General features: G+C 39.7%; 1 protein-coding gene across 2 annotated transcripts in view; it reads right to left on the bottom strand.

Annotated features, from left to right (window-relative positions):
• Positions 1–16,916, bottom strand: part of otud7b (OTU deubiquitinase 7B) — a 46,270-nt gene that overhangs the window by 14,503 nt on the left and 14,851 nt on the right. Inside the window, exons 2-6 of one of the 2 annotated variants that reach the window (XM_085292647.1) lie at positions 5,410–5,669; positions 3,908–4,078; positions 2,860–3,087; positions 1,213–1,314; positions 658–785 (exon numbers count right to left, since the gene is read on the bottom strand). In XM_085292647.1, coding sequence (XP_085148773.1) covers positions 658–785; positions 1,213–1,314; positions 2,860–3,087; positions 3,908–4,078; positions 5,410–5,494 — 714 coding nt within the window. In that variant the 5' untranslated portion in view covers positions 5,495–5,669. Of the gene's footprint in view, positions 1–657; positions 786–1,212; positions 1,315–2,859; positions 3,088–3,907; positions 4,079–4,196; positions 4,284–5,409; positions 5,670–16,916 lie in introns of those variants that run through there. The other variant, XM_085292648.1, reaches the window with a different exon arrangement.

Here is a 16,916-nt window from a genome sequence, read left to right as displayed (position 1 = left end):
AAGTTTCCATTTCTTTGTACTTTAATTATAATTTAACTGAAAAAACAAAGAATAACTTAAATAACTAAACTAAACATAACACAACCAGGAACAGAGTGAATTCAGGAAGGTAAGGGGTTTACAAAAATATATTTAAAAAAAAAGTTTTCTTTTGATGAAAATGAAGGCCAAAAGACAATTTATCGAAAGTACCTGTTTTACTCCTTTCAGCTGCTCCCACACCACAGGCTTTCTCAGTTTTACCACAGATGCCCTTCCTGGTGCAACCCCATATCTTGTTTTACTAATTATTGTAAATCAAAGTTAACTGAATTTTCAAAACTCGAGTGAGGAAGACAGTCTTGTCCATAGCTAAAGTATTTACAGTTAAAAATGTAGCAGTAGTGGAGGAAACTAAATAAAAACGAAAACTAAATTCTAATGATTCAGAATTCAAACTACATCTTGTTTATCTTATTCTGTGCACTAGCGCTGCCCCTTCATCTTCTGAACTGCATGCTACTCGTTAAATATCAAATGTTATGCAGGCTGACTTATCTGGCATGCAAGGCATGTGAAAAGCCTCAACTTGCCTAGTAACTTCTCTGTGCACCGCCCTAATACAGTCATGGGAATAACAAAGATAGTCAAGACTAATGTGCAGCCTCTGTGACAGACCTCTTTGTTCTGCTGGGTCTGCTGCCACCTCCACCTGCGCTTCAGTGCCTCTCTCTCCAACCCGTGATCCATCAGCGCGTACAGGGACTTCCGCAGCATCAAGTCTCGGTCGTGAAAGCCCCACATACCTGCAACAGAAACAAAATCAGGTCGTTAAACACACATCAACAGAATCTTTTGTACAACCACATCTAATCATATAGGTGTGCAGATGTTTCAGGGGTTTTTCTGTATTGTCATGTCCCAAATAAAAAAAAACTACAAACTTACAATGGCTAAAGGGTCTAACTGTCTTTTAATGAGAACAAGTTAAGCACATGAATATTATACTCACACCTACTATAAAAGTCTGGAACAATGCCTGCACAGTTGGAGCATTATTAATTTTCTGAGCTAGGAGTCCTAAGTGGGCTGTAAAGGCAAAGTGAACGTGCACGGCAACATTGTAAAATGCAATTAGTGCTTAAGCTAACACTGGAGTTCCCTTAATGAATGCTAATGGAGTGTGAACCTACACTGTATTGGGGTCTTGTTTGAAAGGCCCGTGATACTCACCGAGCGAGGCTGCATGCAGCAGGCAATTTCCATCTCCGCTTGTTGCCAGAGGTAGCAGACTCTGGCAGTTTGAAACCACTTTTGTCCACCAGTTCAGCCGCCCTGCAGGTGAATAATAAATGTTTAACTCACATGTTTGCATGACAAATATGGTGAAGTATTCATCCAAAACAACTGCTGTGCAAGTCCTCAAAAAGATAGTCATTTGTGTCAACATGTGATTTTCAAGTCAAAAGACTTCCAGAGAAGGTTTTCCTCTCGTGTCAGCAGTCTTAGCAGTGTGTCATTTTGTCTTATTTTGGAATGAAACAATTCACCTTCAAAAGTCATAGCCTATAATTATGAGTTAGTGATTACAACACCTCTGCCTTTACAGGTATTCAGATTTTGCTACAACTGTCAGAGCTGTTTGAATGAGTTATACGTTTACTGTCACAATTTAATATAATGATGTTGAAAACAGTCTATTTTCCTGCCCTAGCTGCACACACGAGGTGAGCACAAAATAAGAAATTCAACACAAATTGTGATTCAATTTTATTGCCCTTGACCTAGGAAAAGCTAATGGCATAAGATGTAAGTACAACTCCTCCGGTTTCATACACAAAACAAAAAAAATTATTGCGCTAGCTTATGTGATTCCAGTTCTACAGGGATTCAAAAATAGATAGGCAAAACGGAGTGTGACTGCTCCGACCGGTTTTAAAGGGTTAATGATATATTTTATGTAATAATTTATAAAATTAGGTTAGAAACAATAGAAGACAAATGGCACGAAATACACTTTTCTATCGTCCACACGATATATATCGTCATATCGCCCAGCACTACTCGATAACCAGATTATCTGTTCTGAGTAGCAGTTGGCAAGTTTGGGAACGAAGAACCTTTTAACAAACTTCAAGCACAACTAGACTCGTGGTGGGGCAGCCATTGGAGAAAGGGAAAAAAAATTAAAAATACTGGCGACAGTGTTACCGCTCAGCGTCTTAGAAGACACATATTAGAAGACCTTGGTTTCAAGTTATCACATTTACAAATGTTCAGGATCTTGACCTTTGACCTTTAAGTCTAGGTCACTGAGATTCAAACTTGTCAAAGAGGTTTAGTAGATACACCTATGGTATAAATTTGAAGCTCCTACATCGACTTATTCTCGAATTATGGCATTCACAAACTTAGCTGTCCATGCTGCCTGCCCAGCGAGGTGACGACAAGGAGAAGACGGAAGACAGAGAGGCAAGGACCGAACAAGAAATGTCTCAAAATATATTTCACAAAACCACCAGCTGACACTCTGGATACAAAATTTACATTTGGAAGTGGCGGGTCAAAGTAACACCACAACAAGTTCTTCAAAGGGGCCAAGCTACCACTGCAAAATAGCATTTTACCCTTGTTGGTAATTTAACATGAACTAGTCACAACAAACGTCACTTAAAACAGCATGTCGTGATTTTAAATCCAAATATTTAAAACTGAAGCAGTAGATCTGTTGTCTTATAAATGCAGGAGTAGGCAATATATTTTGGAATAGAAACAACAAACACTCGTGTCACTTCAAAAGCACGTGGGGGGTAAGAACTGTCTTTTATCTGCAACCAAGTCAAGCCTAAAATCTCATGTATGGTACAGAGTTATACTAACCAGCTTGCTCCAAGGCCACCATCATGGACTGCTCAATAAGGTCCCTCTCAATGAAGTTCCTGAAGTCCTCCCGGTACACAGTGAGGTCTGGCAGTTGGAAAGTGCACAGGGGCGTGTCCAGAAGAGGCTCATTGCTGCTACCGCCGGTGCTCGAGACGTGAGAGCGGGCCAGAGAAACGATGGTAGAGCTAGCATGAGAAATACCCCTCGACAAACGCTTCTCTGTAGCTACAGAGAGAGAGAGAGAGAAAAAAAAGGTGTTGCACGAAGTGCATATTTGCACATTATGATTTGTAGTTATTATGTTTAGTCTCAGGGTAGACCAGAATATTAAGCGGTAGGACAATTGCTAGTATTTTTATTTGATAAGGAATGAAACTGTGCATTAGTAACCTTTCGGGAATGATACATTATTTTTGGCAGCAGGGGGACATGCCTGCATTTTAAAAAGTGTGGACTCACCTAAACTAAGAGACAGCTCAACTAAACTTTCGCCCAAACATCCAATGTAAATTGTAACGTAGAATTTTGCATATCACAGCTGAAACACCAACAGGGCTTATTATCAGAAAACTGCTTGCTGACTTGGTGCTGTTGTCAGCGTTACACCGTGGTCATCACAGAAGCTGTGACATCAACCCAGCTCTGCAACCATTTTTACTCATATTGAAACTACTGCAGTCTACTCCTAAACCACTGTTGCTATTCAGGAAAAAAGAAAGAAAAAATAATATATCAGTGTTTAACCATGAAAAAGTAATACAGAAAGTTTAAACTTCTCATCTTTTCCAACCTTTGCAGTTACATCCCTGTGTCATCTGGGTTCCTAAACTGCACCAACTCACACGCTCGAGCCTCAAGCCTCCATTGCGAGCACCAGATTACAAAAATACTGTGAGGTTTAAACCCTCTGTAATTGTCACTTTATCAGCTGATATGTAGTCACTGCATGTTTGTTGTAGTCAAAACATTTAGATTAAGTTGGTGCACCTAATAAACTGCAAACTGAACTCATGTTTTGGACTAACTCACTTCCTGAGAACCTCACCTTGCACCACCTCATCTTGGCGATGGAGTATAGGCCGTCCTACCCGAGCCATCTCCTTTTCAGGGGCCAGATACGTTCGCTCTTCTGTGAACGAATACGCCAGGTTCCCAGCATGCACCTGTCGCAGCTGCTCAAAGTCACTGAGGGCAGCAGTGAAATCCCAGTTCTTGCCTAGGAAGAGAGAGGAAGGGAGAGACAGAAACATCTGTCTGAGTTAACTGCTCCAACAGGACTACCTGAATCTTTTTGGCCAGCAAATGACTGATTCCTCATCAGTTTAAATATTTACCACAAGTCAATGCAACACGGGCTTTCTGTTGTACCCAAAGGCCGCTGACACATTCCTTTATTGGATAAACGCCTCAGCTCGCTGTCTTGCTGATGTTGCTGCAATGCATTACATTTTAACCCATATTCTTATCTGCAACTTGTGCTGCTGCTAGGCAACAGGAGCCCTGCTGACACTAGTAATACCTACGTTCTATTAGACTTTGATAGCATAATTAACAGTAAAAAGCCAAAAGCACTTACTGAGTCCACTGCCTGGAACATCATCTCCAGTTAACTTCCTATAACTACATCCCCACTTCTGCTTTTTTTTTAAGTTCACTTGAAGCAGAAATGAAATTAATAGATTAAAAATAGAAGGGATCAAAGTGTAAAGACAAACAGATCTGATAAGTTTTCGCTTTACATCTGTATTTTCACATTGAAGGAAGCTACTAGAAGAAAGTGGTGCTTTCTAATGATGTGGAAAACACAGCTGGAACGCAACGCTGGTGATGCAACAAAGCTGTGCTGAGATAGAGAGCGTGAACTCAGGTGGAGGAAACAGAAATGGCATTTATAGGGCTTTTTTAGCCTTACAACTCCAGGAACCTTCGACCACAGTTAGCCGCATTCATACACGTCTTTATTCCATAATCATCACACACTTTGTTTATCTCACATCCTTGGCCAATTTAGAACCACCAATCAACTTAAAAAAAGGATTTATTTGAACTGTGGGAGGAAGCTGGAAAACCCACAGAGAAATCTGCACAGGGCCAGAAGAAACATGTAAACTCCACACAGGAAACTCCCAACACGTTAGAAGATTCAAACCAAGCACTAATCACCGCACTACTGTGAAAGAAAAGTGACAACAGCAGCTCTCATTAATTCAATCTCAATCTAATTATTTGCAGTCAAAAAGCTAATAAATATCACATCAAACCACAAGTGCGAGAAGCATAAATATAAAGCAAAGCAAGCTTTATGCCTGGGTCCAGCTATCACCAACTATTTTATACATCGTGAAATACATCATTAAAACACTGCTGCTTGTTTAGTCTTAATATTTAAGTTCAAGTCTTAATTTAAACAATAAACTATACTTTAAATTAAGGCTCAGTCTGAACTAACATCCATTAAGGAAGGGGAAAGGAAACGTCATGTTGCATTCATCACTTTAGCTTTACAATATTGTTAATAATGAAATTCTACTATCCTCAGTAACTCACCCTCTAGCAGGTCTCTGGCCAATCCCGGTTCAGCTCCAGTGGAACGGACAAAGTCGGACAGGACTGCGTCCATATCCACGGTCATGTGATCATGAATTCACAAGTTGGCGGGTTGCATCCAGGCATTAAAAAGAAAGAGAGAGAGAGAGAAAGAAAAAAACAAAACAAAAAAGACTGTACTCTGCTCTCCCCGACAGGGCAGCAAAGTGAATGGATAAGGTGGAGTCGGCCTCTACCTTCAGCTAGTCTGTCAGCCACACCTGAAAAAAAGGGGGGAAAGACGACAAAGTAAGATTAAGGCTGCAGGTAAAAACCCATCAGAGTTTAAACATCCACATTAATCAGCTTATAAGAAATGAAAAGAGTGCAAAAGGTGATATAATAACCTTATTCAACCCCTTTTTGAATATAAACCTGTTGTGGCCTGGATGTTTTTGAACTTGACACCTTTCACAGTCACTTGTCCCGCCCATGAAAACAGCAGAGACACAAAGAGCACAGGTTTCACTAACTGCTTGAACAGAAACTAACGGGAGTCAAATGACAAGTCGAGTAGCTCTGCGAGGTGTGATGTTTGTCATGTGGGAAACTTTACTGTGTGGTTTCAGCTGCTTTTATGAAGACTCTTTAATTAAAGCTGACAAGTTAAAAATTTAAAAGTCATGACTCATGATCCCTGTAAAATCTGGAATCAAGACAAGTGCTTCAATCACACCTGCAAATATGACCTGCTGAAAGAGTAAATGAGTGTGCACCAAGTATAATTTACTACATGGTTTCCCACTAAACTACATTTATTTGAGGAAGTGTCTCCGCATCTCATCTAAAGAGAGAATGGAGTGTCACACAACTGATTGGTGTGCTTGGTGGAAATTTTACTTTGGTTTAACGTTGTTCAACATTTTCTGTTACGGCGCAACTGCAACATATCTACAATACACCAAGACTGCATTTTTGCTATTGAGCAATTTACTGGCCCTATAGATATTTACTAGCCCATCAAAAAAGATACCTTTATCTATAAAAATATAGTACTTTTTAGAATTTATATATTTTTTGTAATTTATATATCTATATATCCATCCTGCATGCTGCACTTATCTCTGCTAGAAAGCAGGGTTGTTGTATGTTTGCAATTAAGAAAGAAATCAATCAAATGTAAATTGTGTCAAACTAGACAAAGAGTTGATCTGCATGTAGAGCTTCTTATTCCAACTTTTTAATTTAGTTGTGCTGTTGTGTAAAACAAAAAATATGTGAAAGATTCATCTTATTCACATTTAAACCATCTTAACTGAAAGTTTCTTCAAAAGAATTTTATTCCCATTTAATGTAAAAAGAAGATTTGTTTTGATTGGTAGTAACTGTCAGCCCCTGGGTCAGCTGCTATTCATTTCCTGTAAAATGCAGAAAATATTGTTGTTGATGCAGACAGCATTTCAGCATCTTCACCTACATATAAAACTTCATACCACTCGTTTAGTCCAATGATTATGACTATGATTGCTCCACAATGACCAGTCAGCAAGCAGTCAAGAAAATAATGGGAAACCTTGTTCACAGAAATACCAACACCAACACCCTGTATGAATATTTCTGAAAACATTAACTGGAAAAGGTCATGGCTTTTACCAAGAAAATCCCTACTAACCAACAAACGAGAATGGCGACTTTCCAAATTATTCATAACTGTTGCTATGAAAGTGTTGTTCAACCAGAAATTAAAAAGATGGGAATGGACAACTTGTGCATGCATCTTTCCTGGAACTATGCTCTCAGTAAACATTTTTCCCCGATGCATTTAAGAACTAGATTACTGAACTGCTAGTTTCTGGTATTACTGAATAAAATTCCCAAGGCATTTTTTAAATTGCCTTCATGGTCATCAGGAGTCAGAAAGGAAGTTTCAAAACACCAGGATGGTGACAAAAACAGGCACCTTGAAGTCTCACCAGACTTCACTAACCAACTGGTAATTTGCCATCTTTTATACTATCTGTGGAACCAACAAGCTGAAGTCCAGTGCTGCCACATCTGTACTTTATATTTACTCTTGTACATCGAGTGTAGATTAAGCAAAGACTAAGATAAATTTAAGATAAAGCAAAGAAATAACTGTCTGGCAAAGCAAGAGGTAAAAGAAGTGAAGACGTGTCACATCCAAGTACAGCCTGAGGGAGTGGTTTGGTATGAGGAAACACGTCATGCCTTTCGCTCATTTGAAATCAATTAGTCTTCAAATTTCAATGGCAGAGCCGAAGGACCCACAGTGAGCAAGCTTCAGTTTGGCACTAAAATCAATACAGAAACATCATCGGGACTGAAATAAAGACAGAGTAAGGATCGACGGGCCGTTGGCATAAAGGATATAGAGGGCAATCGATGCACAGCAGACAAAGACTATGAATCAAAGTAGGCCTGGTCTGACGGATGTAATTTGGGACCAAATCAAACCAAAGGGGCCTCTATTTTGTTTTGGTGCTGTAGCCAACGTGATCAATTAACCAAAAATATTCAGTTGGAGATACGAAATAAAGAGAAAAAAAATCTCTAATGCTTTCCCTTTCACCCTTAGTGAATGTTTGAGGGGTGCATACGTAAACCCGGTGCACCAAAAGCTCAGGTCTCAGGATGCTTCACTGTGGGTTTTTTTTTGTGTGTTTGTTTTTTCTTGGGCTCTGTATGATATTGGTGAGAGTAGATACCCATGACATGGTCATCTAAGCCACACAACTTTGGATGTGAAGACATAAGCTCCATCCAGCTGCTGTCAAGACCTTGTTTCCAAAAGGGGGAGCTACAACAGTTAGTTTCAAACAAACAATTAACTGAAGGGCTGCACGAATGGCCACTATGAGGTAAAAAAGAATTAGTCCAACATTAAAAATACAGAGCTGGTAAGCACTTTACTATGTCTTCAGAGGGCTTCCATCAGTCTTTGCCAAACATTTGGCAAACAATTTCTCTTTTATATATTTTCTTATAATACAGTCATAATACACTCAATTATATTTCAGTATCATCTAGAATATGCGTAACAGAAGAAGAAAAATTACCACTAAGAGGAAGTGGGAATTATGCTGTTATCCACTGTAGTGTGGTGCAGAGTTTTTATTCACTTTACTTCCATTTTATTGATAAGCAGCATGAGGAGGAGGAATGAAGTAGTGATTTAGGTACAAACTACTAGCAGGGATCTGTCATGGCCTAGCCTTATTATCCACCCTTTTTTCTGATCAATGTGGTTCAAAAAGGAAATAAAATGTAACTATAGATAGTTTGTTTTTTAAATGTTACTCTATATGCCTGTAAATCACTAGTTTGATGAGCAAAATAATATATTATAGTGACTGCTGACTCCCAAAATAAAATACCTACAGTCATCTATTCCCATCAGTCTCATGGCTCATCCACCACCTAGTGTTCCTGCTTCATCTGACTCAGTGAACTCTTTTCCATTGTGCCTGATGAGTCACGAGTTTACTCTTCTTACACCTCTCCACCGTTCTCTCGCTTTCCCTGCCTCCCTCGGTTTCTTTATCATTATTAAAGGCACGCAGGCACACGGGGGAGAAACAGACTTTCTCAGGCAGCACTGTATTTCTAGAGCATTCTTTGCAAAGTCAGCGGCTCGACAGTCTCCTCTGCAGGGCCTCCCAATATTCTTGCAGTTTGTCAGTTAAGTGAGATCTTCTGATCCACATACACGCAGTGTAACGAAACAGGCGGAGATCTCATTTGAACTGATACAGAAACGTAGATTAGACTGTATTCTGACCAACAGCACATTCGTGGCCGACCAGAAGCCACGACCGACACTCTGGGAATCACTGCGACAGGTTTTGAGTCACTGTCTAACAAGCCTTTGTTATAAAACAAAACAAATTAGGGCAATTTTATTGCATTAGTAAAAAAAAAATGATATAGCATAACTACTATAACTACTACACTGACAGGGACATGCTGTAAATGAAGTGAGGCCCACTGCAAGAAAACTGAACTATTCAAATTATCATCGCAGCTTTCTGGCAAATTCTTTTTTTTCCCTGGTATAATAATGACAGAAATGAAAGCGTTTAAAAAGGAGAAAGCAGATTAAAACATACAAACAGGAAGCTACTAAGTTGTGACAATACCACAGCATAGTAGATGTACAGGCTGCACCTTAAGTTCTGATGGCTAAACAGTGATGGCTTTAGCAGCAGCATCAACACGTTTTACCAACTATGATGGCTTTAGCAGAGGACAGAGGTTGTCTAGTTACGATGTAAATCTGTGTTTTCTTATAATCCTGTGCCATTATGTGATGTATAGTCTCCCAGCACAGGCAAAAAGTACTCAGAGCCATTAAATATAAAAAAAAGTGGAAGGGTGATAAACAGAGGGCTGTGGACAGAATGTTCTCGCACACTAATAGAAACCTAGCTGCTGCTGATGTGTAAAACTAAAACCATCAAATGGCACCTCCTTCAAAAACACTTTTTTCCAGGATCAAGTTGGTAAAAATGACAGTCTGTGTCCTCCAAGTCTTCTCGCATTACACTATAATAAAAGTCACATATTTTATTTTTTATTCTGTGCTGGATAAGATCTGAGCGCATCAGGTCACTCATGAATCAACCGTTTCGATCACAGTTACTTCTTAACTGTAAAACTTTTTAATGGTGCTGTACAATAAAACTAAAGTGATAACACAGGATTAAATTATGGCGGAAATTAAAGTCATTAAGACCGCAATAAAAATGTTTATGACACTGAACACCCTGAAGGGAAAGAGGAAGTGTGGGAGGCCATAAGTTTATGGCATCCATCAAATGCTCATCAATTGTTGTGGTGTTGGCGCACACTGTGAAACTTCACCAGAGTTTGACACCCAAAGGTAATTACAAAGCCAGAGTTCACCTTTAAGGTCATAGCGGGCTTAAAACAACAAAACATGACGTCTAACAAATACCTTGTATTTCATGCCCTCAAAATCTATTATTACATTGTCAAAAATTTCCATTTGGCAGCCAGGGAAAAAACATTCTCAACAAGAGAGACCCTGCGTGGATTACTGAGCAGTACTATCGCTGCTGCCAACATGGGCCAGCCAGTGATTTGTATCAGGGATGGCTGAGCTTTTGTCTGGCAGGAGCGCTTACGTAACAGGAGCTGCTGACAACACGTGGGTGCTGAGCTGAGGGCAGGAGAACGGCCTGGATCACGGAGGGAGACGGAGAGGTCACCGCAGCCCACTGCGTCAGCCGTTGGTGGGCTGAGGGGGTCACTTTGTTGCTTGGATTGGGACTGCAAGTTTGCTTTGCTGTTCTTTACAGTATTTAAGGAGGACACATTTTTTATGGTTTTACACGAGGGCTGTGGAAAGTGAGCAAAAAACAAGCAAACAAACTATCCACTTGTTATGGTGAAATTACAAGTTACAGGGCTCGCAAAATCGCTAGCCCGACGTCCCGGAGCTAGCGATATCTCCAGTCAGGCGACCAAAATCTATCTCAGCCCCACCTGTTGGGTTATCATATAGCCCTAAATAATTGGGATAAAATCTTTGTTGTTGTTTTTTTTTTGCGTGAATTGTGGCAAAACTCTGAGAACTGCAGCTCTAGCATCTATATCTTGTCATTTTGAATTATCATGTTTTGGTGCTTTTTATGGATTTAATTACATTTTGTATCCATCCACCTGATCTCTCTTCAATATTGTCTTTATCACAAAGAACGTTTAATCCAGAGGAAAACATTTGCCACTCGATCTGTCCTACTGGATACTCGCATTTTCCTTCAAAGTTCTGCGTTTCTGTCCTTCCCTAAAAGCTCGGTCTCACTCACTGTTTACTTCAGCTCCAAACAAGATGACTGAAAGGGGCCCTTGGTGTAAAAGATCTATATTTAAAACTCAAAATATTTCAGTAGAAGAATTTATCAGTAGGTCTTGCTTTCAAACTGTTTCTCATCTGGTATACTTTTGACTCCGTTACTCCTGCTGTGACTACCAGGTAGTTTTCCTGAGTGCTGCCTACGTCTTTAATTCATCACAGTCTGAAACCATAAACTTCTCTTGAGGAGGAGGAGGACCTGTGGTGGCCACTGTGTGGTGGGGCTACAAAATTCCCTACTGGATATTGACGGTGTTAATGCTTTTTTCATATATTGATTTGTTTTTCATTATAGATTAATATGGAAGGGCAATATGGCCAAAAATATTTATCACCATTATCACGCACCGGATTATAAGGGGCACTGTCGATTTTTCCGAAAATAAAAGGATTTTAAAAGCGACGTATTTTCAGAAAAACACTGTAATAATGACGGCCCGCTTACATGCTCTACCTAAAATTGTGCTTTGGTGTGTATCTGACAGACGAAAGCCAAACCAGCTCCACATCACTGAAGTTGCAGCATTTTCACAAACCAATTCTGGTTCATCTGTTTCATTCAACTATTTCACCCTTCTCATTCTCCGTCGCCGCCATGCTTTTTCTGCCATGTGCGTATGAAAAAAAAGGCACTGCGCATGCGCGGTTCACCCATATTCTACCACAATATTTCATTTTCTTATCATTGCCTAAGGTTATAATGGTATTACCGTGAACGGTATGATATGGCCCAGCCCTATAGATTAACATTAAAATTAATCTTAAATGGCATGTTTTTTAGGTTCAATAACTGCATAATACTTTCAAAAAAGTTAACAAATAATATTAAGATTGCATATTAAGACTCAACACCATGCCCCTCCAGCTGTTCAGCTAATATCTGTCCACTTTTTGTTCCCCAGTTCCAGCAGGCTAAATTATTCCCTACTCTTTATTTCCTCAACCCAGAAACAATGGTTGCCACATTCTTCACTGGGACTAATTTACCATGAATGCAGGTTAAATTAAATCTAATTTCAAAATAAAAACAAAGCTGAGCTTTGCCACACCTAAAAACTGATTTCTGAAAAAAGCAAACAGATAAAAGCACTTTTTAAAATATATATGTAGCATAAAATCTCTCAGATCTGTGGCAGAGCTGGGATGGTGTGGAGTCCTATTATGGTAAGACAAACAAAAACGACTGAAACAAAAACATCGAGCTGCCCTCATTGCTGTAAATTTCCATCTCGCACTCTCCAAAAGCCTTCACTTCTTATTACTCGCTCAGCAACATTGTTTGCAAACCACGAGTTATGAACCACGTTTTCCTCTGGCCTGAAACTACAGAGCAGTCTGACTGTCTACACTAACAGACATGCAGAGAATTGATCATTTGTAGGAAAGAAATGCTGTATGAATACTGGTCAAATGATTTTTTTTTTTAAAAGATATGTAAAAGGAAAAGCAGCATTACAACAAAACGAGGAGATTTCTACATATGACTGGCTAATCTGGTTCCAGATGTCTGAATCATCATTCACAAGATTTTTTTTTCTTAGCACACATATCTTTGCATTGATTATTCTCAAAGCTGGCTTTTGACTTCAGCTCAATGATGCAACTTGCAAAAGTCTGCAACTTTCCTAAGGCCATTCAAGACTGTTTAAGAAAATACCTTTAAGAAAGACACTTTAAGTGCAATAAATTAATATGTTAAATAATCGACATAACAATTCTGTCCAATTGTGACAGAATTCAGTAAAGCTATGCCTCATTCTCGTGCTTCTGTAATTCTACTCTACAACTGTGATCGCTCATCTAATTTGTTTGTCTGTAAAAAGCTAAATAAATAACAGCTGATGCATTTTTACAGTACAGATGCAAATACTAATGTTTTCCACTCCTGCCTGAATGGACACTGGCAAAGTAAAGCACTGAGATTAAGTTAAAGGCAAAAAATAAGTGAGTTGTTAGTTAAGTGAAGCCACTTCTTTAGGCAGAACAGGTTCTGTGTTTTGACTTTTGGTAATGCTGATATTTACATTTGCATCACAGGTTGTGCTTTTTCTTTCTCACTGAAACCCTGTGAAGGGGGAGATTCACCGCCTCATGTTTTTCCTCTGCAAGGTTTCTTTGATTGTGTGAAACTCAAGCTTTGCTCTACATTTAAGAGACAAAGAAGCTGTCACACAAAGAATGAGGATAGTATGCTTTACCTAAATAATGTTGAGACTTCACCAGATGAGGATGGCCGAGTTGTTCCCCTCTAATGGTCAGTATGTGATAAAACACAGTGTCTAGAAATGTGCCTGTTCTATTTTTGTTCAATCACATAAACCTTTCCTGTGATCTCAGCAAATGCACAACACACCCTCTCCGCCTGGCAAAACCACATGAGTAATGAGATAAAGGGCATAAGGTAAACAAACAGGGTGAGGCGATGTGGCTGGTGGGAGTCGAAGCAGGAGTGTCAAGTGTGACTAAGTGCTTCATCTCGACCACAGAGGGATGGTGGGATAGAAAGAAAAAACTTCCAGTCTTTGGACAGAGCAGTGAGCACTAGCAGCTAAAGCTAGACTGATGAACCGGCCAGATTACTGCAGTTCCATCTGCTTCGGTGTACACACCTGCCAATAAGTGACTACAGCAGAAGTGCAGAAATGACTAATTAGGTCTGATGCACCTCAGAAAAACACTCTTCGCAATACAAAAACAACACCATCGTTAACAGCACATGAACCAGTTCTCCGGCCGTTCATATGCAGACCACCAGAGCAGTCAGCAGCAGTCTGAAACACTGGCTGATTGGGACTAGATCCTCTATGGCAGCGGTCTCCAACCTTTTTTGCGCCACGGACCGGTTTATGCCCGACAATATTTTCACGGACCGGTCTTTAAGGTGTCGCGGATAAATACAACAAAATAAAACTAGTACCGGTACCGAAAAAAAGAAGATTTATTCATAACACACGTGAAAAGACCCAGGAAAACAGAGTTAATGATAAAAACGAAAAGAAAATAACGCTGAAAACCCTGAAAACCATACATTTCACACCTGAGCCTCAACTCTCGCGGCCCGGTACCAAACGACTCACGGACCGGTACCGGTCCGAGGCCCGGGGGTTGAGGACCGCTGCTCTATGGGAAAGCAGCTTAATGGAACAGAAGACAACATCATCAGCAACCTGACTAGACCAGGAATAGGTGTTTAGCAGACACCAAACTAAAAACACACAAACAACAAAACAAAAACAAAACAAAACACATAACCACGTACTTCCCTGGTTGTTAATATACTTGCATGGTTCATCCAAGTGAAGTGTATCTGTGGATAACTCTGGTATCAATCTGGATTTTTATTTTTGGATTGAGTCCTGACTCAATATGTAAGCATGACTGGTCACACACTTAGAAAACTAGGAATTTTCCTTTTACATCTGGTTATTTGATCAACAAAAATATTCTTGTTTTTTAAATTACAATTAAAAGGCTAAAACCTTGATATATAAATGATATATCCAGGAAAAACCCTGTCAGTGATCTTTATTAGCTTAAATAACACAATACTACTCAGGCTATCCTGGCAGCTAACAAGGGGACTTTAGAGAGATACTTTAGGAAATACTTGTATAGCCACATGACTGATGTGCTCAAGTCTCAATCACTCTTTTGTTGTCTGACTTGTCAGTCACAGTAAGCTCTGAATTGTCTGCAAGGCGTAGGCATAGCATACTGTCCTTAAAAAACAGCCACATGCATATAAACAGAGCAGAGCAATGGCTTTCTTGCGATTTCTTCTCAGTGAGTCGAAGCCAGTTTTTAAGTGCTTCAGAAACAGGGTGGATAAGCTGCGAACAATCAATCACAGTAAACACCAACCATGCTGCTGAAGGAAGCCAGCAGAAAGAAAAACAAAGGTGTGGTGAGATGGCTGTCCTTCAGCTGTCTGAATCTGTGGAGTGCTGTAATCTGGTTACTGACTGAGCTCAGTCAGCCTACACTGGCTCATTACATAAGAAAGCTACAGCTGGGAAGGAGGCTGATCATTGCCTGGCTGAGGAATGGAGGAAAATCGAGATCTTCACCTAGGTCTTCCAAAGTTGCCCTCATATGAAGGGTGCAGCACAATGGCTCTGCTGCTTGTGTATAGGAAGTGCTGCTTCAGTCTCCTCAACATAATAAGTAGAAGGCTTAAAAAAACAGAATGGCCTTATCAGACAACAGTCTTGGACAAGAAAATGCACAGCAAAGCAAACAGAGCGCAGAGCGGTGCAAAATCCTCTCATTATATTGCAATATCCTTCTATAGGGCCGGGCAATGCTTTCTTTTGCGACTACGTTGACCCCATCTTCAAGGGCAAATGGATGCATCATAGGAATAGTGTAGGCACATCACTTTCCAAGGGCTTGTATAATGCCGAAGCACTGCAGAAACAGCCTCAAGCTAATGCTAGGCTGCCGCAGACATGGTCTGCATCAATTCTCATTTTCCCTTAATTCATTTATGAAGCACTTTTAACTAATTTACTATCACTGAAGAGAAAAAAAACAGTTTCACAATTCAATTACAATATTTAGGACTTTAAACTGCTGCATTCTCAGGGAGAGACGTATGGTTTCAGTTGCTATTGGGTTACATCTCAGAAATCAATAGAGTAAATTTGAGTGTGCCTATTGCCCTGGACAAAAGGAAATATGCTAGCAAGCTGGTCATTGGAGGAAAATCAATAATCCCACTGAACTACAGCTCAGGGGGAAATGCACAGGCATGTTGCTGACATATGAATTATGGGGACTAGCGGACCAGTTCAAGTCCATTAGCAAAAAAGAAAAGAAAAAGCTTCTTCATCAGACTCAGACAGTGTCTTTTGTCTTAAAAACAGCAAAAGCTCTGTTGTAGCTGCAGGAAAGATGGGTTATAGTCTTTCCAAATAAGGTTATTGATTTTATTTAGAAGCACACTACTCTGATATGTCGATACATTCTGATACTGCCTTAAAAAGTTATATGAGATGCCATGACAATGAACCAATCTACAGAGGTGATCTAATCAATACAATCCTACTTTGTATCTTTAGTCCACTGGCTGCAGTAAGGACAGCCAAAATAGCAAGGAGGACCAACGATTTAGAGTTTCAAGCTCATTTGCCAACAACCTTTTGTAATGTCTTTGCAGTACTTTGTGATTTAACTGCAAAATGTGCCACCACAACAGAGCTTCAGCTTTCAGCACCTGCTCAGGGTCTATAACAATTTGCAGTATGATGTTGAATGTAAATCTAAAGAATCTAATAATGATTAAAACTAAAGAAGTATCCGAACCACATTTCCCCCTCATTCTGTTTAGGAGACTTTAGTTGTTGTTGTTTTCACAGCCAACAGTACTTGGCAAAAGTCCAGGCCTGTAAGACCGCTATATACTGATATAAAGTCCCGACAGGTGCAAAGGTGCGAGGTCCAGACCAACGCTTCTTGTTGCCTTAATTATCTGTTAGTTTCTTTTACAACACTGGCAAAGCAATGTTTAAATCGAGTCCAGCATTTGGGTAAATATAATAATCATAAAATACACTTTTAGTTGATCAAATGAGCAGAAAGAACAGTTAAATGAATACACTTCAACAAATTAACTATATGCAGACCAATCATG

The sequence above is a fragment of the Mchenga conophoros genome, linkage group LG11 (assembly GCF_057382185.1).
Source record: "Mchenga conophoros isolate Kocher_MC1m ecotype Shallow Benthic linkage group LG11, M_conophoros_male_GT1.1, whole genome shotgun sequence".
NCBI lineage: Eukaryota > Metazoa > Chordata > Actinopteri > Cichliformes > Cichlidae > Mchenga > Mchenga conophoros.
Note: the sequence above shows the minus strand (reverse complement) of the source record. Positions and strands in the feature narration are given on the sequence as shown.